We start from the raw sequence: 24,145 nt of genomic DNA, 5'->3' as shown, positions 1-24,145 counted from the left end.
TGACAGTCGAACAAAAATCCCCGTCCCCTACCTTCACCTCCTGGCATTTGACGTGATCTCAGTGACATAATGCGGATTTGCACTGCTGTTCAGTCTGAACAAAAGCCCGCCCCCCCCTCCTGATACAGGAACTATTCATCAGTAACCTCCCCAGGTATCACTCCAGTACAAGAGAAAGACTGTGTACCGGCCAAAAAGGTACAAGCCGCATTTGTATGTTAAACAGCCCTAACCATCTTTAAATTCAGCTGTCATGCCCTGACAATGGCTCAATCTGGCACCCCCTTTGTTTTCGAAAGTGTTCTGCGTCGTAGCGTTCGTACGAGCCGCCCACCAGAGGGCAGTGCTGTCACGGGGAAACAACGCATGAACCGTGACCTATTCGACATCTCCCCGACGGCACCCTGGGTAAACACAGCTTGCATTTCAAGAGAAGGGATCAACTCCCGGAATCAAGCAGGGCAAGGTCTGAGAGAGAATGGGATATAAAGAAAGAAAAAAAAACAGGAGCGCACAAATTGCATCAATATGGTGCGAGGCGAGAACTAACTTTTATGCAATTTAATAGTCTCCAATGGGGGGGGAGGGCAGCATGACATCACCTTTGACACCAGTCGCCGTGGGAGACGAGAAGGACATCGACTGGAAAAACTTCAGCAACATCTAACAGAGCTATACTGGTTTTTGTCTGTCTTTCTAGGGTTTACCTTGCTCTGGCCAGCAGTGGTGATGGCGGCCATGTTGAAAAGTTGCCCGGTGTAGTACTGAACGCCGCTGAACAGGACCACGGCGATGGACTCTCCTTCCTTCTCGATCATGGCCAGGATGTCCTCCGTCCGAAGAGTCTCCTCCCCCTGGTGGTTTAATGAATTGGTCAGATGAATTGGGGGGGCTGTGGTTTTTTTGTGACACACAATAGAGCATCCCTAATGAAAGAAACCCCCTCAGATACACCAGACAGCGGAAGTATCTGAGGGGAGAAGCAACGTGTGCGGTCTTACCCAGTGCTACTGGAACGAGGTTCATTTAATGCTGTCTCAGTTATCTGACTCCAAATATAATGCTGTACCCTTCCCTCTGTGCTAACAGTGCATTAAAGGAGAGTGAAAGTGATCTGCCAGTAGTGTCTCCCTATATGGATCGCTATCTATCGTAGGTAGCAGACATGTACGTGCCTCTGACGTGTGTAGCCTGCGTAGATACAGTAGTGTATCTTGCTCCGGCACTAAGTGGTGTAGGCGGGGTGCAGATATCCCCAGAGTTCTATGCCTATGTTAAGACCCTGAAACTGCTAGACGTGCAGCCATAACAGTTAAAGGAATGTCAGGTTAGTGAATGCAGTTTATTTTACAGTTTGCGTAATGACGATAATAAACAGGTCCAAAAGAGTGTGTAGTGAGATGGCTATTCGCATATGCGCAGGAGGTTGTATTGACGAGTCTCCCCAAACCACTGTACATTTCCCCTTGTATACAAAACGATCAAAGCAAAACACCAAGTCAAAGAAAGAGACAATCATGGCAAAACAATATAGATCAATGATCTTGCTTGCACTACCTCTGTAAGCATATTACACCGAGTTAACCTTTGTATCTGGCTGGGCGCTGACCCATAGGTACTGTATCAAGATCTTTAGTCAGCACCCCATCAAAGACACCAACTTGTTCCCCATGATGTCAATTTTCCAACAATACATGATTACATTGTATTACGGAGAACCTAAAGTTCACATAATGCTGATCCAGTCAAATGTTTTGCAACTGAGCACTGTCTCTTAATCACAATTGCTGACTACCTGTTAGCACAGTAAACAGTCAGTTTTACTTTGAGGGACTGATAAGAGGCAGATTTCTGTGAACTGCCCTACACTAACAAAAGCCGCGTTTCCACCGCAGGAACTATACCCCGGAACTAGGAACCTTTTGAGGAACTCAGTGCGTTTCCACCGCAGGAACTAGGGTCTAAATTTAGTTCTGGGGGCTTTGTTTTACCCCCCAAAACGTTCCTGCTCGGGGGGTAGTACTTTCCGAAAGTACAGGAACCTTTTGGGTGAAGCTTGCAGCGCTGAACATTTCTGATTGGTCGAGTACTCGTAGCATTTGTGTTGTATTTATTTTCCGCCATTACCCGCCATGTTTGAAAATATGCAGCGGCAAACCAATTTATTTTCATAATAACTTCAAATCAAACTTGTATGTTATGCGGCGCAGTAGCCTACTTTTGGTTATAGCCTGTCAACGTCTTGGAATTATAACGTGTGCTCTTCTGTTCTTTTCTTGCTTTAGTATTCGTTTTATAAAATGCTAAGCATTCGTGCTGGGACAGCATATTACGTAGGCTACCAAAACATTCAAACGGATTAATTCGGTTGCTGAATATTTTCTTCCGGATTTTCTTTGTTAGCCCGTTGTAATTGACTCAAAACGTTTGATACAGTTATGTGAGGTATGCGGTAGTTCTGCATAATTAACATTGGTGATACAGTACAAGCAAACTGGAAACCACCTTCCGCACTTTTTATCCGGGTAAAATAACAGGTTAATTCTAGTAATCTTCCCTTTAGCTTTTTCAGACTGCCGTAATTTTACTCAATTTTACTGCCATTTTTCAATTCCACGAAAAGACCAGGAAGATTATGGACTCATTTATGGTGCATGGTTCGCATCTGGAGGGCACACTTCGCTGCTCGGCTAGCAGTCACTTCGAAGGAAAGCAAACGGTGGCTGTACCACTACTAATTTACATTTTCACGCAAGTCCGAGTTTTCGTTCTATTCTTGTCATTTTGCGATTAGCCTATATGGAATTGACGACGAGAAAGTAATAAAACAGCAAATTGTTTACAACGTGTGCATGTTTTCTGCTGTTAATGAATGTGTTTGAGAGGATATATGAAAATCAATAAATACAAAAGTAACCATATATAGTCATTGTTGGTAACCCGTTGTATATAAGTGGAATAAACCCCTCCGGGCTGTCCCGGTTATTAGAAAATAATGTAGGCTACTTCGGTGGTAGTATGGTGTTACAGAAGAAATCATATGACAGATGGACCGACGACAACGTCAGTGGGCTAATTTGCCTAATCTCCGCGGTACTTTAGACCCCGGTGGAAACGCAGACAACCATTGGCTGCAGGAACCTTTTAGTTCCTGGTAAAGTAGTTCCTGGGACTGAAAGTTCCGGGTAATTTTGGTGGAAACGCGGCTATAGACCTTCATTCCAGGCCTAGACATAGGACTCTTTACAAAAGGACTGTGACAAAACACTTCACAGTATATTAGCATGAAGATGTCCAAATAAGAAATTGCTTCCAGAATTCAAGTGATAGTTGATAACTAAAAGGAATAAGAGATCCGGGTAACGATAGCAACACAATGATAAAAATGATAGCTGCACAATATAACCCTAATGTTCCTTTGTCGTGAAAAGATTCATATGCTGTAGAGAGAGAGAGAGAGAGAGAGAGAGTGTGTTGGTTCATTTAGTGACCCCTGGTCAATGAGGCACTGGTTAGTAGGCACGTGGCATTCGGCTGACGAGCGCTGATCTGCTCCGCCTCTGAAACGGCGGAGGCAGGGGAGGGCGGGAGGGTGAACCGAGAGCCATGGCAGACGCCAGGAGACCTTACCGCTCTGGATTTCATTAGCAGCAAGCTCTGCTGGGGGTCGAACCCACGCAGCCGGATCTGGGACTCAACGGCGTACTGAAGCGGCCGCATGCAGGGAGGGAGGGAGGGAGAGAGGAGGGGAGAGAGAGATGGGGAGAGAGGGGAAGAAGGAGAGAGAGAAAGGGAGAGAGAGAGAGAGAGATTAAGAGACAGAGAAACCTGAAGCACAATCACCAGGACGCACAAATGCCAATCAGCTCCAGGAGGTTTCATTTTCAACCAGCACTGGCTTCAATAAGTCACAGCCCTTCGCTGAACGAAACAAACAGCTCCTCCCTCGTTCTGAGTTTGTTAATCATTTAAGGATAACTGAAGGATTATGGACCCTGAGGGCCAGGATCAGTATATCACTGTTTTATTTATCACAGTCAAGGGATCCAATGCGCATGCTAGCTTATTTCCTACTGACCAAATCGGTAGATATACCAAAAACTAACATTTCTCTTTCCAATGTTCATGTACGTAGGGCACAAATTAAAAACAAAAATAAAAATTGACGAAGCTTCTGTTTATATGCCTTTTTTACAAACGCATCTCTTCCCGCAAATTGCTCATGACAGTGCTGCACCTGAGAAGATTAATAATCCAGGTCATAATTTGATTGACATCTCAGTCAAGGCCATTCAATATAGAGGAACCAGCAGGAATGAAACCAAGTAACACAGCCTAGGAAACACCAGCTTGTTATGAAACTGCAAAATGCTGAACCTTTTTAAATAAATAAATAAATAAATGAATGAAATGGAGGAAGGCGCCATTATTTGGCGATTACTCACGTGGTCAGACGGAAAGGCCTTGTCCTCGATCAGGATTTTGTGACGTTTCTCCGTCGGCCTGTAGAAAGACAGCTGTGCGGGGCGAAATTAGCGTGCGGTTACTTGAAAGAGACCCGAATCCAACCAAGAGCACTGATGGAACCAACTCCCTTACCGCAACTTACCAGCAACAGATGCAAATTAACTGTTAATCCGTTCATTATGGCAACCTCTTCAGGCTTGGCACCTGTTCAAAGAAAGGAGGGGGAAAAAAAAGCTATACGATGAAGGCTTGGCAAGCTCCCTTATCCAAAGCTTTTAATATTAAATGTTATCCATTTCATGACAAGTTGGATATTTACAGCAGCAATTTGACTTAAGGACTTTCCTAGAAGGTGCAACAGGTCACCTAGTGATTAAACATGCACCCTTCTGGTTAAAAGACTTTCGAGCTCCCACTGTGATTCTCATTCAGCCCAAACAGGAAAGCAATATAATAGTCAAAGGGAATGTGTGGGCCAGTGTACGCCTAGGTCTGTGCTATAGCTACGTGACTAGACTGCAACTCAAAATCAATAACAAGAGGGATTTCATTGAGAAGTAGAGTCAGTTTTTAAGGTCTGTCAAAACCCCAGGTAGAAGACAGTTTTATTGATTTCGTTTTTTTTTTTTTTTTTTTTTTTTAAACCGCAGTTCAAATGGTGAAACACACTGAGGCTTCTCATTTAATTGGACAAACTAATTGTGTTTTGACTACCATTGTCAAAATGTTGTCAAATGCTCGGAGAATTGCTGTGCTGCCGAAGCACTAAATTGACACTGATGGTGGAAAAAGAGACTCGCAGGCCAGTGTCTGGGGATCGTTCTGTAAGCTGATTTTCTTTCTGACCCAAAATAAATCAATTAGGCCTGATTGAGCTGTCAATCAAATTTCGATCAAATACTTGACATCTCTTGGTAATCTGCTGCAAGTTATTTTCGCAAAAGAAATACATGATGGAGACTTTCATGTCATAAACACACAGGGGGTGCTTTTACGCCTTGTATTTATAGCACACTTAGTTCTTATTGAAACGGACTAAATGAAATTGAAATGAAGATGTTGGTAAGGAAGGTAGCCTACATAGTGGCTCACAAACACAATGGTGGAGAAACGGACAGACTGCCGACACGTTTGCCACCATCGCTGAGGGAACTCTCACCGACAACGTTTGCCATAACATCCTCGATTGTATTCTCTGCATAGGCCCACGGCCGGTGGCCTTCCATGTGTCCATGGACCCCCCTGTAAAGGAAAAGCACCTCCACTCAAAACAAAGCGGTTCAACAGCAAAATGTGTACTGTAAGATTGGGTCCTCAATCTTATCCAGAAAGGGCCGGTGTGGGTACAGGCTTTTGTTCCAACCAAGCAGTAATACACCTGATTCTACTTATCAACCCCTTGGAATCTTTGCTAAGCACCTTGATTAGTAGAATCAGGTGTGTAACTGCCCAGTTGGAACAAAAGCCAGCACCTACACCAGACCTTTCTGGATAGGATTGAGGACCCCTGCACTACAGGCAAAACAAGTGACTGTTTCCTCCAGGAAAGCAAGTGACTGTTTTACACCCAACAGGCAAATACAGCACTACAGGTGAGCCAGTGACTATTTTATATCCTACAGGCCAAACACGGTACTAAAGGACAGCAAGTGACCATTTTACGCCCTACAAGCCAAACACTGAACTACAGGACAGCCAGTAACTATTTTACATCCAAGAAGCCAGAGTACTATAGAAGAGCCAGTGACTATTTTACACCCTACAGGCCACAGAAATACTACAGGAGACTCGTAACCATTTTGCATTATAGGACACACACAGTTCTACAGTAGAGGTAACCAAACCAACCCATACTGAGATGAAGATAATTCTGTCTGGCCGCCCCAGACGCTCAGTCATGGTTGGTTAATGACACACACCTTACTCAAACGCAACGGCTAGGCTACAGGTCGCAGCCAGTAGTCTCGGTAAGTGGTTTTAGTAAAGATTTACAGTCTTCTTACAAATGAAAGATGTCTTCGGGGGAGCAAAGCGACGCAGCGACTTACGTTTTGGCCCATTTGTCCAGCTCCTCGTCGATATACTTTCTGGCGGATTTTGGCTGCAGTCCGAGTGAGTTTCCCACAAAGTAAATGCAGTCCTCCGTGCCTTCCACCAGCGTGAGGTCGGCTGCAAGGAGATTAAATAAGCATTAGCGCAGCTCGTCTGTTCTCTCACGCTGAAACCAGGTTAAACCAGGGATACTCAAATCTGGCCCTTGGGCCCAGTAGTACCTGCTGGTTATTATTCCTCCCCACTAATCAGAGAGCAATTTAAACCTGACGCACCACAGGAGTGCAATCTCTGGCCAATCAGCGATATTATAGGGCTATGAGGGCCACATGTTCCGCTGATTTCCATTACAGGTCAGGCCTCATTGATTTATCAGCAATCACAATTTGAGTAAATGTTCAAATCAGGTTCCACAAGGCTGCCCCCACTCTGTGTGCGGTTTAACAGCCCAGGAGAATGAGTATTTCTCTGCACATCCACATTCTTTGCAGTATGCTGACCTATGGGCGGCAGTGTAGTATAATGGTCTTGTAACCTAAAGGTCACTGGTTCAATTCCCAGGTAGGACACTTCTGTTGTAGGGTACATTGCTTCAGTATATATCCACCTGTGGCCATCTTAAATACCTAACTCAGCATGGCTAGAGGTTGTTTACCCTGATTTGGTGATGATTTAATGTGTAGGAGAGAAGGGAAGAAGGGTCAGACTAATTTATGACAAGGACTGGCCTACCTAAAGATTGCATTCAAACTTAAAGCAAAGGGAAATGTTAGGCATGTGGCCATGCAGGGTCCCTGACCCCTTATATCAGTGGTTCTCAACTCGGGCCAGAAAGGGCCGGTGTGGGTGCAGGCTTTTGTTCCAACCAAGCAGTTACACACCTGATTCTACTAATCAACCTTTGGAGTCTGGACCTTGATTAGTAAAATCAGGTGTGTAACTGCTTGGTTAGAACAAAAGCCTGCACCCACACTGGCCCTTTCTGGCCCGAGTTGAGAACCACTGCCCTATATGGTGTCCTGTGTCAACTGGTTTGTCTCTTCTGAGAAAACCTCTGCCAGAGGTGAGACCCATAGATCGTCTGCCTTGATTAGGATATCAGAGGATTTTAAATTGCCCAGTCACATTTGCTTTGGTCACATTCTTAGAGGGCAGGTCACATTCTTAGAAACAATATAATATTGTATCAAATTTACTGTTTCCCTCTCTCATAATCTAAGCACTACACATCTGACAAATGTAAATGCTATGTTTAAAATAAAAAAAATAAAAAATAAATAACATAAAAAAATCTGTAACTCTGCTAAATGCCGGTAATGATAATAAAAGGAATACTTAAACCAGTATCTCTATACATTCAATAGGGTAAGGAAGCTTGGTATGGCAGTGTAGAATTCAGCGGATTTGTCTCGGGCACGCCTGCAGACAGAAAGAGCACACGCACCTGGGTTGCGTTAACTAATCAGCCCAGGTGCTCAAAGGTGTGCTCCTCTCCACAATATGGAGCCGAGACCGGGAGCATGCACCGAGCCTGTTTTGGCGTTTCTGTCGGAGCACGGAAGACGGAGAAAGAAAACACTGCTGAAAAGCAGAGGAGATGGTCAGCTCAAAAGCTGTCGCTGTGTTTTGCTTTCTTTTGTCCTTGCCGTTCCTTCCATTTTTCTTTAAGTTTACGTCATGTTTATATTTTCCAGCTTGTCAGCTGTCACTTGCTCATTAGCCCCTGTAAGCGGTTTTACTTTGATGTGACAATCTCCTAGCATACAGTTTTTGTCTTATGTGCATCTCTCATGTACATTGTCTAATGATGATCAGGTGAGCCTGTTGCACACTTACCTGAACTGTTTTTAAAATGCTTCGTTGGCCATGGAGGTAGGTTGATTGTTTGGGCTGTTACGGCATCAAGTTTGGTAATGATCAATGCTCAATCTCATTGCTCCTTTTGAATTGTGTTGCCCTAACGCACATAGACTAGTGCTAAGTAAGGCAGTGGTGCCCTTTTTGGGGCTTTGGTTGGATTTCGTTTTGGCGCACAGAGCAGACGACAGCGTCCAACGGCCTACTACAGGCTGGCCTTGTTTCCTCTGAGTTATATTTCTTCTTTTGGCCCACTTGTCCACATAGCTTGAGTTTTTGATTTTGTTTTGAACACAGCACACCGCGCATCCCTTGTCCTATCTCCCCTGACTGGCTGACTTTTTTCCCGATGACCGGCGCTTCCATGTTTATTTGTAAAATCTAATTAACAGAACAACCTCAATCTTTGAGACAGCAGAACACCTGGGTCCATAAGTAAACAATGTGGTTTTGGTGATCCACATTGTAATGTTAGCCAAAGGAACTTGAAACTACTTGTTCCCACAAGCCTGTTCAGGCCATCATCAGGCTAATTATTGTCACTAAATCATAAAGGGCTAGCATTAATTGGAAATTAGTCACACTTTCCATTGTTCAAAACATCAAATCATTAAATGTTGAATCTCAGTATAATAAAGGTTTTTTTTTTGCTGAAGACATGTTTCCACACTGCATTAAATATTGCTTTGTGATATTAGCCTTATGATTTATTCCAGGTCATTGGAGCACAATTGTGGGTATTTTTAACACTGTAAAGCAGTGCTCAACACATTTTAATGGGATTTTTTTTGTTTTCAGTGAGAAGAACAGTTTCACACTTTAAAATAGATAATTATGAGTAATAACTGTTCATAAAATACTGTACTCCAAAGAAAACCAATCAATCAAAAAGCCCAATACAAATTGAAAGAAAGGTCAGCTGGAACTAACCAGGCATGTAACAGGTTGAACACTGTTCCTGTACTTCAGTATTTGGGGTTGCCATCTGCTGATTTGCAACCTTCACATATAGGCATGTTCTTCCAATCACTGGAAAGGGATTTTCAAATCGACTGCTCGTGCAAACGGCACTTTGCCCAGGCACATGAACTCACTGGGGGGCAGGTCACCAACTCTGGGGACCAAAAACTGTGTGCGCAGATGTTGCAATGGGTCCCGTTTGTCCAGATACAAGGCCACATTCCGCGAAGTTGGAGTGCAACCCAGCTCTGCTGCCACCCTCTGCAGAACCTCGTGCGGAGAATCAGAAGGGGAAGATTCCATAGTGGTTGTGGTTGAAAGCTGTAGGCGTGGACGTTACACAAACAATAGGGTAAATGCTTTCTCCATAGATCTTACTTGGATGTATACACACACAAAGCTTCCTGATATCAGCTGGCAGGACAAAGTCATAAGTAGTTCAACAATACAGAGATGGACAGTGATTGGATATCTATCTTTGATTACCCACACCCCCGGACTTCAATTCCCAACCGTACTCTGAAACCTTGCCCAGTGAAGTGTTTCACTTCATAGTTTCGCTTCTAGAGAACTTAAAAAGGGGAATTAGACAATACAAATTAAACACATGCTGAATTCAATATTTCTAAGCCATAACTACTTTTTTAAAAATGTATTTCATATCTGACACACTTAAATTATTTCCTGAACACGTTACATTTAAGTTTACACTATTCAAATTTAAGTTTACAATATTCGTTACCTTCAATTTCGTTCCTGTTCAGAACAGAAGAGTTGGTGCGCGTTACGCAATTTTCAAACTGGCGGTTTACTTCAAAAGTACGATTTTAAAACGAAAGACACGTTTAACATAACTTTGTTATATAGTGAATTAATAGATACCTGACGAAGATTAAAACAGGTTAACCGCTAAAGTTCGTTTGATTCCATCAATACGTGCATCTTTTTTGCAATTGGTAAAGAATGTTAAATTACAAAATTGAGATGTAAACTCCCCGTCAGTTTAAACCGAGTTTCTACAAGCAAATTAAAAACTCGCAATGGGGAAACTCGACTACCTGTACCTATTTTACAGGAAGGCAAAATTCAGAATACTTACGTCACTCTGTGGTTGTTATATTAGTAGTAGAATAAGCTAGTAGTATTAGTATTTTCCTCGGGGGTGAAAGAAGCGCGTGATATCCTTTTCTGTTCCCTTCCAATTGGCAAGAGAGCGAAAGTAAATCCTACTGTATGTGTATTTAAACGTAACGCCCGCTAACCCTTCTCGCTTAGTGCAACAGTGTTAGCAAGTGTTGCCCACTTTTCTCGCACAGGGAAAGTAGGTAACCCACTCTCAAAAAGCCGCTGAAAAACGTCATGCGTCAATTTACATATTTATGACATCAGTACGTACATATTCGGAATTGCACAACATATTCGGAAACGAACAAAACAAGACATTTTTAAGCTTAGGCTGTCGAGAAGATATTCTGAAGAAACTGTGTCAGTTGTAGTGAGCATGTGGCATATTTATTTTGGTGGCAGTGTGTGAAAGAAGGGGATTTGTTTGCTGTGAGGGGCCAAAGACTTGGCCGAATCCCTCCCGTCTCTCTACTCTCAGAGGGAGCGCAGTAGAGGAGAAAGCCTATCAAACCATCGGGGACAGCAGAACCCCAATCTGTAGCAGACAAGAAAAGGAGAAGGAGAGAGAGACATCAGCCCCATAGTTAACACCATTGCCAAAGGGCCTGAGATCAATATTCAGCTGAAGTAGTGGTTACCTGTCAGTCAGTCACTTTTAAAAGGGCCAGACAGGACCAATGGATATTTTATAGCCTACAAAAGATGAAAACAAACATCATGAAAAAGACAGTGATGTGCTCTTCCGAGAGAAGCAGAGTGAGACTTACTATGGGTAATGTAGCTTTATACAAAGGTTTAGACAATGTATTTACAAAAAGTTTATACGTGTATTACAAAGGTAGACCATAGTGAATTTTAACAGAAATGAAATTAAATAGGAGCCATTCCCAAACAAATTAAGCAAGCTCAAAAGAGTTGTATTGATAATTATTGCACCTTTTATGCACTGTACATTGTAGACTGTACATGCACTGTACAGCAGACAGGATTGCATTTGCCAGTAATGATGAGGTTGTTTAAATCTTCTTGGATTAAAATGTGCTTGAAAATGCATTTGCATTGCATGTACTGTATACATGTATAACGAAAAGCAGTTTGCCAAGTTGAGGTAGTAGCTTAATGGGTTGTAGAGGGATTTAATAATATAATGTTAGAATGTGTTAAAAATGATGTTACACTTCGAGTAAGCTAAAATCGCATTGTGGATAAAAACTCCATCTTATCCACACAAAAAAAACTGAAAAAACAAGAAGAAATTCACTTGATAATCCAATGAATGCAGCCAAATTCTACAAAGTAATTTGGCTGCATTCATTACCCAGAAAACTGCTGTTCTGTAAGCTGGATCGATTTTTCCATCTATTACAGGCAAAATCACCCCCCTTGAAATTACCAGGAATATGGAAGACACCACCCCAGCTGCCTTCTCACTCGAATGCTGTAGTGACCGAACAGCCCTTGATACTAGAGCCATGTGTGTTCTATTACTTTTGTGACATACACAGTGTGTGTGTGTGTGTATATATATATACACACACACACACACACACACACAGTTTTGATCTGGTGACTGCGAAGGCCATGGCATATGATTCACATAATTTTCATACTTGTGAAACTATTCAGTGACCCCTTGTGCCCTGTGGATGAGGCCATTTTCATCCTGGAAGAGACTATATCGGGATAGAAATGTTTAGTCATAGGATAAAGGTGATCACTCAGAATAACTTTGTATTGATTTGCACCGAGGGGTTCCCGCTAAGGGGACAATTGGACCCAAACAATACCAAAAAAACCTGTATGGCTTTGCACAACTGAACTCTCAAATGTGCATTTGTCTTTGCACGAGGGGTTAGGCACTGTAACCCTTTTATGATATTCCTATCTACATAATTGTCAATCGACTTTTCTTGCTGACTTTTCTTGTTTGATCATGTCCTGCATTGACATTCTCACCAGAAAAAGAGTTGATCTTCTGTTCTACTAATGCACAAGCATCATGGTTATTGAATGTGTGCTTTCAACCCCATTTTCCAACCCTATTTACTGTTGTCTTTCCAACAGATCAAAATGCAGATGTCACTCACAGTCACTGTTCCTCTTGAAACACTAACCAGTTGAGCACTGACTGAAGCTGCTGCCATCCGTGCCCCAATAATGAATCCTCTTTCAAAGTCACTTAGATCTTTTGGCGTGGGGTGGGTGCTTTGGTTCTCGGGCAGTTCTGATACAAGTGAATATTGGACTCATCTGTCCACAAGACCTTGTTCCAGAACTCTGCAAGCTCTTCTAGGTTCTTAGTAAACTGTAACCTGCTCACCTGTTTTTGTGGCTAACTAGTGGTTTTCCATCTTGCAGGGTAGCCTCTGTAGTTCTGTTTGTGAAGTCTTCTGGACAGGTGTTAGGCGGTTTCCCATTACTGAGCTCACCAGTGCTCTCTTTCTTCGTAATGATGTTCTAAAAAGTTGATTTTGAGTAGTCGAAGATCCTAATTTCTCAGCCTCATAATGGCTTTTTGCCTTGGCACAACTCAGGTGATTAACTGAGGTTAAGTATCACCCCAGTGACCTACCTGGGAACCAGCCCTGTAGCCGTACGTTACATGCCCCATTCCTTAACCATTACACTACACCGCTGCCCCAGTGTAACAGTGAATCCCCTATTAATTCCAGCCACCTACCACAATTCATTTCTGTACTAAAAGAGCAGAGTGCGGGCAATAAAGTTTATGAAGTGGACATGTCCCTAGGGGGTTGAATGGAAGCAAATTTCTTGGCAATGAGATAATGGTCTTGCCACAAGCCTTCACCTCCTTTTCTTGGGTGATTTCTAATGGCTTATTATGCTGCAGCCCACCATACAACTTCTGTTCTTGGCGCTGAGGTGTTTCAGAGTACATTGACATTTAATGGCTTCTTTTTATGCGATTTGAGACCAGTTGTCCACTGTCTAGCTGTTGAGAATGCAGAGTGACACTCGCATTTATAATGTTGATGGAGGATCGATCCTTGCTGGACTGTAATTTGTTATTATTTTCTTGCTTAGCAAACATCCCTGTCCCAGCCCACTGGCTTTTCCTTTTTACGTATTATCTATTTATAAGTATAATGGAGTTGTAAAAACTTGCTTGTGGTGCAGCAGAATTTCTCGTCAACATATACATATTTAGCTCATAGCAAATCACCTATAAATTATTCTAGGCTTGTAAATTAAAAACATATATTATAGACCGTAAAATCATGTGTGCATGCATCGGTGTAGTTAATAGAAAATGACATACACATTATTTCAGGCTTGTGAAATAGAAACATAAATTAACAGACCGTGGGATTATGTGTACATGCATCTCTTTAGCTCATAGCAAATCACGAACACATTATTCACGTCTTGTGCATAAGAAAACATAGAATAATAGATAGTGAGATCATGTGTACATGCATCTGTTTAGCTCATACCAAGTAACAAACACATTATCCAAAGCTTGTAAATAAAATTAAAAAAAACACATTCATATAGTGAGAATGTGTACATGCATCTGCTTAGCTCATAGCAAATTACATACAAACTATTATGTCTTGTGGATAAAATAAAAAAAACACAGAATAATAGTGAAATGTCACTTGCTGCAAACCCATCAGTTTCTACATCCATCCATACAGTAGTGCTGTTCACTGATTTAAAAAAAAAAATCAATCAAATGTTACCAGTGGCTGCATATATGGATAAAACTGTTCATGTTGTTCATGGTATTTTTTGATATTGTCTAAAAATAACATTTTCTGCTGTAAAAATAAACTGCAATTTACTCTTTTGGTTAGATGTGTAATACACGGGTCAATTTTGATCATGTTTTTGTTTGTTATGTCAAGTCATCAAGACAAACAAAATATATTGGAAGTGCACACATTCTATAATAAAACAAAGCATATGCGTTCTGTATCTGTCGTGGAAAATATAATCAGTAAGGTGCATAAAAATGTGTGTTAAGTCATGAAAATGAGTGGTGTATCAGAAAAATGATTATATCTGGATGGACTGTTAAGTGCATAAAACATTAATCGCAGTCATTGATCACTGACTAGGTGGTAGGTAAGGTAGTTGTTATGACAGCTAGGAGGTGTTTGAACCATACTGGGCCAAAATTGACCAAGGAACATAACTGATGTAACTGATCCACGAACATAACAGGAGGTTTAAGCAAGGTACATTAAGTGCTTCATAAACATCCACTGTATAGTGTAAACGGATAGTTTGCGTAGCATTAAGCTAAATCGGATTGAACATAACTTTGTTAAAGGTATCTGCGAGACACATAAATAATAGGCCAGAGCACATGAGGAAAAGGATGCTGTGGGATGCTGGGTTGTTAAAAATATGTGTGTTTCAGCAGACAGAGCACTCTGAGAGATGGTTTCTGTCTCTCGTGGAGAGCTGCCGTTGAAGGGGTCAGTCATCGATTCCCCTGTTATCTCCAGAAAGGCGCTAACAAGGCATGCTCGGTTTCCCCTGGCGTTAGAAGCCTATGCTGGGTCCCCAGCATTCACGCCGTCTTCGGGGAGGACTGTGCACGACAAAGGAAATGCATTATTTCTGAACTAAATATTTATGGCATCTCCACGAGGTCCCAAAGTCAGCGTGGGTCTGCTGAGCCGGAGGACTGTTCAACCGCGGCCGGTGCAGCCAGACCACTGCTAGTGAAGCACCGGCAGGGAGTGGTTTTGTCTGAAACTCTTCTGCATACCGTAAGGATAGACCAAAGGAAACTAAATATGAAGTCTTTACATTGTGCACCTTGTCTCATATGCACAGCAGGACAGTAGAATCACAGAGAATGTGTTTGTTGTTTGGATGGTAATTAGCATCCTGTAATTTGCTTTGAATTCCGACGGAGTCAACAACGTTCTATTCTTAGCCGTTGAAGAGGTAGGAACAAAAGGTGGGTAAACTAGCGAAACACTCACCTCAGCAATTCACGCGATTAGAGATATAAACGAGAGAGAGAACGCGTTAATCAGTGGAAATGGGCCAAACGCAGTTTCGCCAGGGAAGCAATGCGCATCCAGTTAAGTGCGTAAGGGTACAACAACAGTGGCTGTCTGGGTATTTTTTCCCCCTCCTTTGGATGCAGCTGCCGTAGCCGGGTCTTCCAGTGAGCGGCTCCGCTTCGGCCAGATACTTTTCAAATTATGTGCGAGTCAGGAAGCCCCAGGTCGGAACCACAACAATTCCTGTGTGGTCTAATTATTCCAGCTCATTTCCTCATTAGAGCCACGCAGTCTTTAGAGAAAAAAAAAGAGAAAGAGCCATGGAAACATCTGCATGCCTCCTCATTACCTGCCAAGGCATCAAGGCCAAATACACACAGACAGCAGGTAATGAGGTGTCATCCCCGGGCCTGACCAACTGCGCCATTGATTGCTGTGACAGCGGCGTTAACGCACGGGAGCCATTTTGAAAAACAGCTGGGACTGAATAAATAATAAATAAAAAAACCCAGAAGGAGAGGCATGCAATCTTGTGACTGACATCAAGTTTTAAATGCAATTTTTTGTTATCAAAGAGCACCCCCCCACGAGATGAGAATTGGCATACACTTTTCACCTCATACTGAACTTGTGAAGGGGGGGTTGGGGGTGGGGGCTGCTGGTTGGCTCATCCTTTTAAGTCACTGCTCCACTGCTTGGATGGGCCCCAAATTCTGGCAGCAAATCTAGTCCGTGGCAGTGCCAACCAAAAACATTATGAATAAATACTAATGTGAACATAAGATGAGAATGTGTGGGTTGGTGAAACTAGCGGGGTCACACCGGGGTATCAGTCAAGATGTAATTATCTTGTTTTTGCCCATGACAATTTTATTGTCAATCCAGTCTCACCTAATCATTGGTAGCCGAGAACTGGGGATATAGATGTCTGCACACATAAGTTTTCCAAAAATAAACATGGGAGACATCATTAGTCCGGACTCTGGCACAACAGTGCCATGGGCATGTGTGTGTGCTGCTTCTACGAAGTTAGTTTGGATGGAATTGTTGAAATAACGCTGTGCATTTGCCAGGGATTTTTTATTTATTAATTTTTTTTGAGGTCTGTTGGAATCAGTCCCAGGAGTGGTGTCGGTACAAATAAATGCTTCCAACTGAACGCTCTCTCTTTCTCTCTTTCACATATAGCAAGGCCAGAGAAACAATCAGAAACAACTATGGAACTGAGAAATGATGTATTAGTAAAACTATTTTTCTATCCACCTAGTCACCAGCCAAATGGATGTTGTATGTGCCAATTCTCTGTATTTGTCTCCGTTCTGAAGAACACAGTAAAAATTGATTCAATTTCCTGCATTAGGGTGGTATTTGCATAGCTCGCATATTAAGACAAGTAGCAATGAGATGGTAACTGCAGCATGTGCAGGTGGAAGCACAGAACAAGGCCATCAATAGGAAAAAGCTGGCAAACCACCACATTCACATTAAAAACAAAGGCTGTTCATTTTTTTTTCCTTTCAGAATGTTTATGGCAGCTTGGATGAAAGAGCCAAAGTGCACTTTCTTGCACAAGCAGCAGTTCCTACGACCCGAAGGCAATTTTCAATGAAGTAATATAAAAGGCTGTTTCAAATCAGTGGCGATAATACAAGCTTTACCCATTGAGTCGGCTCCAAATACCGTCTAATTACAGCAATGCATTGGCTGTCATCTCTTTGTTTTCACCCCGTTCTATTTTTTTTCCAACGTAATTAGTCTTATAAATAATACTGAAAACTGGTTTCTAAGCGTAAATCTTCAAGTCGTAGCCAGAATTATTAATTCCCCACCTGCAGATGCTTGCTTTTTCTTTTTCTTTTAGTTTTTTTCTGAGATGCGGTAAAAACTGAAACATGAACTATCAAATAAAATGTACCCGTGAGCAGGCTGCCTTTGTTCTATCTCTTAAAAGGAGGAAACTAACTGTATCCTATTATGGCCAATTGCTGTCCAGGGTCTCTGTGCCCATAACTGAAGAATTTGAGCCTACTTTGTTCTGAATATAGAGCCGCAGAATGAAAATAACAGAAAAAGTGCTTCTCTTTAGCCAAGAGTTCATTTAGACAAATATTACCACTCCATGCCAGATGGAAAATATTCCTGGTGCTGATACCTTCCCCTGTCCCCCATTTTGGTGCATAAGCCCAATAACTGATCAGGGCTTCCCTGAGATGGGATAGCATATCATAGACATGACTTTCTACTTGTGATCCTACAGGTGGGCACATATAGCTGTTTTGTTAACCTTGTAAACACCACATGCAAATGTCCATGTTATGTATAATTCTCATTGCATAATTATACAGAATGAAGAAATTGATAATTAAATACCCATACTAAAATTGCACCATAGACAATGAACTAACTTTTGGCAGTTTTTTCGTTTTTCATTGCATCTCCAGTGCTGTATTTGGTATTATTTTATTTATTGATTTTCCAAGACCACAGTGCCATGAATAATAGGCTACACCTCAGTGTTTTCAGAGAAGTGAGGCTTTCTAGCTGACTTGCATGTCTGAGTCCCTTTTAAATCCTTAATATGTAGCTCACAAAAAGACAACAACTGTAGTGACCCTATCAGGAGTTTGATCTTTCACCTACTAGGCCATTGACCTGTGATAGATCTTTAAAGACTTATTCCAAATCCTGGTTCTAACAGAGTTCAGTGGTCTTGTAGTCTGAGGTCAAATTTTGAAATCAGTAAAATCAGGGACCTATAAATACACTATACGACTTGGTCTGGGGCTGTTGTTAATGGTTTGGGCTAGGCCACATAGTTCTATTTCATTTTACAGCAACAAAGTTGAGCTTGTTCAAATTTCATGAAAAGATGATAAATCTTTAAGCAGAGCAGAAAAGTCAAACAAATTGTATTTCTTGCTGATTCATCCAAGAGGCCAATCGGTTAAAAATGAAATGGCACAATTGGCTTCTTTAGCCCTTTTGCTCTGTTAACTTATTAGCAACTGTCAAAGTCTTAGCCTGGGTCAAATATATCCAGGTCATTATTGAAATTGTAAAGCAATACAGAAATAAAATGAATGAATATATGTGAAAACATATGAAAGAATATTAAAACCTATGAGAAAAATCTAAATATGTATTATTTTTATCTAAGTTATAAACAATACTGCATATATGGCTAATGGTTGCCCCTGCTTGTTCACATTTAAAAATGAAAGTGTTGTTCTTATTTTTTGAAGATGTGATTTACATAAATATATCCACTTTCTACCGAAAGCATGGGTACATAAATCATGTTTATCTCTGAAAATTGAAACAAGGTTTTCATGTAGTAGATTATTGACATTTACTGTTTTTAACTGACATGCTCAATTATTTTTAATCTTATATTCAAACAAACCATGTGGGCAAACATAAATCAAATTCAGATGATGAAGAACAAATAGAAACACAAAACAAACAAATCTATACTGGTTATGAAATACAACTCTTAAAAGTGTGAGTTCTCCTTTATTACTAAAAGTTCTAAACGGGACAATTTGAGCCATACTGTACAATGGTTGTCCCCATTAAACCGCTAAAACGAAAAGAATATAAGCAAATGAACCAAAAAAATATTTTTTCAATTGCAAAAAAAAAAAAGCATTGAATAAAAAATTTAACTTTTTTACATTTATCCAAATAAACATTTTTTATCCGTGTAGTAATGATCTGATTTCTTTGAGTGGTTGTGTTTAAAATATTCTCTCAGGAATAGAGTAAAGTATATATAATAAATAAAGTCTTTTGGCAGTTTCCCTAGTAAGTTTCCATGTGAGGGTTTATAAATGTATGTTTTGCTCCTATTTGCTAACAATTTGGAATCACAAACTTTCTGCACTGCTGCTTGTGAATGTTCTCTATGACTATGCTATGCGCTATGACTGCACATGCATGAGGTCTCTGCACTGCAACAGCTCTCTCCTTGCGGCTAACTGCTACTAGCTGTCACTAATACAGTGGCAACCTGAGGAGGCCTGGCCACATTAAAACCACCCCACAGCAGCTGGATGGAGCAAATTGTGTTGCGCTACCATGGGCTTCTGAACATCATCTGCTCGTGACATGGCCAAGTTTGCTAATTACACGGCCGTTGCCAACTTTTCAATCTTGTTTAATGACACATTAGTTTTATATTATGAATGAATCAAACAAATATGAATGTGTAGTTGTCACAAGTGAACATGAAAACAGTTGTTTTTTTTTTTAATGGTTTGATTTTGAAAACCTTGCCTGTTACTAGCTGAAACATTTGTTTCACTTCCACTTTTCTGGCCATTGCTTGATAATGTGTCCGATACAAACTACAATAAACTGCATGCTTTAGGCTTAGATGCAGGCTTCCCTATATCCTGCCAGCAGACAGGCAATTAAAGATGATTGTTTTCAATCTAAGATGTTGCACTGGCTTTAATTATACAATGCGTACAGCAAACCTACACCAGGAGCGTAGGAGTGAGTTTTACATTGGGGAGGGGGACGACGACACATTTGCTCCCCAGCCCCTAACCACCCCTATAATTAGTTAGTGAAAAAGTTCATTGGTTCCACAAGAGCCAGTTATAGGTATTAAAGATGCAGACACATGCTAGCCTCATCCATTCTCACCTGTAAGAGCTGGCTTTGTTGTTCCTTTATTGTTCTGTATGTATGTGAGATACAGGTATCTCCTAGTCAGTAATAGGCTAACGGTAGGCACCCACAAGAGGGCACAAGACCGAATGTATCATGTTTAATCAGCTTAATTAAACCATATTTAAACCTATGATATTGAAATGCGTGAATTAAAAACATTACTAAACTTTATCTTTTTAGATACATAACTAAATGCACACATGCACAGAGTGTGGGGTGCAGATGAGGCATGCCAACTGAACAAGGTTGAAGAGCTACTCGACACCTACACCTCTACCGACGACACATATGAAATATATCAAAACTTGTTCATTTACATTATCAAAGAGAAAAAAAATAAGATGGATAGTTTGTCTTGAAAGGAAATTCTTTATCAGTTCATTTATGTTCAGGCATATGAGAACATTCCAAAAACATAACACATATACAAAAGTCTTTGAATTTCCCTTTCTCTCTACCCAACTTTCACAATAAAAAATAATTAAAGAAAAATATCTCAACTAGATTTTTTCACTGTATCATGGAAATGCTGTTCAGTGTAACATTGTGTAAATATGTAACATGTATGTGTGTCAAACATAGTAAAACGATGCATTGAGCCAGATTAACGTTGGACTGGATCTGTTACTGGACTGCTTTTGTTGCTGAATGAAGGAATACTGTAAATTAATTAAATGAAGACTGCCACATCAACCACTGGGCTGTGTCAAATTACCTCTAGCTATCCAGCTACCTACATTAGGTGGGGTAGCTTACTCGGCCGAGTGGGTGGGGTTGAAGATAGAGGAAACGTCTTTGATTGTAAACACAGGTTAAGAAATCCTGCATAGTGTGCCTTTAATAAAAATAACTCAGGTCGATAATCCTTGGTTTTAGAATGCAGAGTTTGAGGGTATGGTGCATGGTGCTGTTTTTCTCTCACAGAGGCTTATGATTTCTATGATTACGCAGGACGGTTCCCTCATATCTTTCAAAAAAGTTACTGCAGCTTTAAATAAAAGCGTCAAAGAGACAGAGCTCGTCTTGATGTCTGCGGCATTCCAATTCTGTGGGTGTTGCTTTCATCTACAATTGGAACAGAGACAGCAGGTAGGAAATGTAATCTAAAAATGTAATCTTTTTATGCAATGGTATAAAGGAGACAGGCAAACGGTACATCTGCTTGAAGCCCTGAAATCAAAAGCGACGGAAACAACTTCTTTCAGCGTGCCATCTCTGGCATCATTCCACACACAGAGCAGTTTATGCACCATGCATAAACCATGTTTATGTGTCAGTTTATGTACCAGCCTGCATTTATCAGCTTAGATTTTTTTTTTCTTCAGGACCTGCAGAGAGTTTCTTTTTGAAATTTAAGAGGAGTGAATAAACAGAAAAATAAATACAATCTAAAATGATTATAACAAGGAATACAACAACAGATATTTGTTTTCTTGTTTTCATATCGCAAGCCTTGTTTAAATTGATCAAGTGTTCCATATGAACTGAAACTGATCTGCAGTGAGTAGCGAGAACTCATTAATTTCACAGTTGAAATGCGTTAATGTGCTCCTTGGACCTTGAGGTTGGCTCCACAGTGCATTTGAAGTTGTTTGACCTAATTTCCTATAAGGGCTTTCTTCATGTCAAACCAACCCGCCCCCCCCACCCCCCCCAAAATAAAATAAATCTACACAGCGTGCACTGTGTACACGCAGCGTGTTAACTCCCACAAGACCACCACCACAGCCTCTCAGAACAAGTGCTTTGATGGCGTTTGCCCCTTTTACCTCTGAAGATGAAGAATATTGTCACAGTGCATTATTATGATTATTTATTATGAAATGTATTACTTCTCCAGCTGGTAATACAAACACTATTCATGAACATGACAGAAGTAGAGTTGTTTTTTTCCTTGAGTAATGAAATGTAAAATGCAATGTTTACTCTGGAAAAAAAAGAAAACATTAATTTTTTCAGTACTGAGTAATGTCTCTCATTTTCATACACTTGGGTTGTCTCTGTGATTTATCAACTAATCAGCATATGTGCAGTGCTGTTTCCTAGTGTCATTATGCAAGATTAAAGATTACATTCACAGGGCCTTTGTATTACAAGAGAGCACTTCACCATTTTTTATTTTTTTATTTTTTTTGCATTTGACTCTCAAGCTCCAAAGCTAGACCAAGGCACACAGCAATGCTGAGATTTGGCAAGATCATTAATGCGTGTGTGTGTTTAATTAATTAATTAATTTATTTGGGTTTTAGATTGAATCTAGCATGTCACACTCTTCATACTTTCCCTATCCTATCTTAGTGCAGTCAGTACTTGTCACTACAGTATATCAGACATGCATCATTTCTGCTCAAATCAAGGGCCCAAAAACAGCTTGCTTGAGGTGTTCAACTCGTGGGAAGCCAAAGCACCTTTATTTTCTCTCCTTTGGTAGAGTGTGGTGGACAAGGTGGCAGAGGGGTTGATGAATAGCCGCGTTTGGAGCACGAACCCCCCCCGATCGCACCTCCGGCGCCGACCTCACAATAGGAACGAGGACACAGAAATGGAATTAGAAGCGCTTAATATGGCACCTGCAGGGCGGTCGTTTCCACGGAGGCTCGTGAATATTCATGAGCCTGGCTGCCGCCTCGGCTGGAGCTCGGAATTTTTTTAAAAACCCGGCTATTTCCCTTCGTGAGTGTAAGTGGGAAAAACCGACAATGCAAGTGAAGATGCCGCCTGGTTAGCTGCATGCGCTTGGCGGGTCCGTAAAACGCTGTTCATATGCATAAAGAATTTCGGCATTAGGCTTAATTATTGACTTATATTGAATTATTGATTTATTTCCCCAAAGTGATTATGCAATGAGCGCAAGCCTGCTTTGAAGCGCAAGTGGAGAAACCCACCAGTGGGTATAATGATGAGGCTGGCCTCCTGCTATCGAGATAATAATATATTCATAGGGGTCATATTTCTCCTTGCAGTTAACTGGGTGAACGGTCTATGTTCATAGAAAGGACAGGGGCTGGACAGAACAGCCAAAGCCTACATGTTTTACAAGCAAAGAAAATTAATTCAAAGAAATGTGCATCTAAATATCTGGGAAATAACTAACATGTTGCAACTGTGTATTTACATTTATATCGTGCACACTTGAAACACATGGTGATGCTTGCTGCACAGACAGTATAAGAAAGGAAAATTAAATATTGCATGTACTGTTTATATCCATGCTGCATATATTTTAAAAGGAGCGTCATACCTTGTATATCTGTTATGTTTATTTATTTTTTTTAAGTAGGTATTTATGGTATTTGATACTTCTCTGGAATTAGATTGTAGCTTCAAAAGTTCTGTAAGCTTTATATTGGGAAATCACTGTTGTACAAGCCCTATAGCTGTGGTAACCAGCCCTGCGCCTAGAGATCTACCATCTCATAGGTTCATTCCAAACATAACAAAGCACACCACATTTACCAGCTGGAGACCTTGTTGAGCTGCTCATTAGTAGAGTCAGGTGTGCCAAATTAGAGTTGAAATGAAAACCTACAGGATGGTAGATCTCCAGGAACAAGGTTGGTTACTACTGCCCTAAAGCCTATGAATTTGGGTAACTCTTTACTTTCATTAGTGAAATTAATGGATAGTTTTCTGTATCCACCCTTTTGTAAACAGATAATGCAAATCAGCTTCAGTTAAGCCATGGTAATTATTCTGAGCAGCCACAGAAAGTGTAAATTAAGAGAGGTGAAATGGCACAGGCTGTAGATGGAGTGGCAATTATTTTGTAACATTTCCATAGATCAATTATAATTAGGATTCAATTAAATATTACATTTTAAATGAGGGAGTTTGTCAATCAAATTTAAAGTGTAAGGTTATTGTTAAGTTCCTCTTTATTTTTTGATGCTTAATCTATTGTTTTGCAGAGGTTACCACTGTAGAATGTGTGCACTGTGAGAAGCTCTGCATAGATCATTTTAAAAGAGGCAGTTTTGACTCTTTGATTTTTAGATTTTTTTTTTTAGTATCAATAAATGTTT

The 24,145-nt window shown here is 40.9% G+C and overlaps 1 protein-coding gene and 1 long non-coding RNA gene across 3 annotated transcripts in view; one reads left to right on the top strand and one right to left on the bottom strand.

Annotated features, from left to right (window-relative positions):
- The window catches only part of kynu (kynureninase), a 19,363-nt gene extending 8,689 nt beyond the window's left edge, over positions 1–10,674 (bottom strand). The window contains exons 1-8 of one of the 2 annotated variants that reach the window (XM_064326660.1): positions 10,436–10,674; positions 9,471–9,657; positions 6,516–6,636; positions 5,627–5,709; positions 4,610–4,671; positions 4,446–4,517; positions 3,631–3,705; positions 708–854 (exon numbers count right to left, since the gene is read on the bottom strand). In XM_064326660.1, the coding sequence (XP_064182730.1) occupies positions 708–854; positions 3,631–3,705; positions 4,446–4,517; positions 4,610–4,671; positions 5,627–5,709; positions 6,516–6,636; positions 9,471–9,639 (729 nt within the window). In that variant the 5' untranslated portion in view covers positions 9,640–9,657; positions 10,436–10,674. Of the gene's footprint in view, positions 1–707; positions 855–3,630; positions 3,706–4,445; positions 4,518–4,609; positions 4,672–5,626; positions 5,710–6,515; positions 6,637–9,470; positions 9,658–10,078; positions 10,396–10,435 lie in introns of those variants that run through there. The other variant, XM_064326662.1, reaches the window with a different exon arrangement.
- On the top strand, positions 5,950–24,145 carry LOC135250416 (uncharacterized). The gene is made up of 3 exons (XR_010328926.1): positions 5,950–6,059; positions 21,075–21,212; positions 22,555–24,145. It is a non-coding gene; the product is annotated as an uncharacterized LOC135250416 (long non-coding RNA).

The sequence above is a fragment of the Anguilla rostrata genome, chromosome 3, assembly GCF_018555375.3.
Source record: "Anguilla rostrata isolate EN2019 chromosome 3, ASM1855537v3, whole genome shotgun sequence".
Classification (NCBI taxonomy): Eukaryota; Metazoa; Chordata; class Actinopteri; order Anguilliformes; family Anguillidae; genus Anguilla; species Anguilla rostrata.
This window is presented reverse-complemented; position numbering and strand designations above follow the sequence as displayed.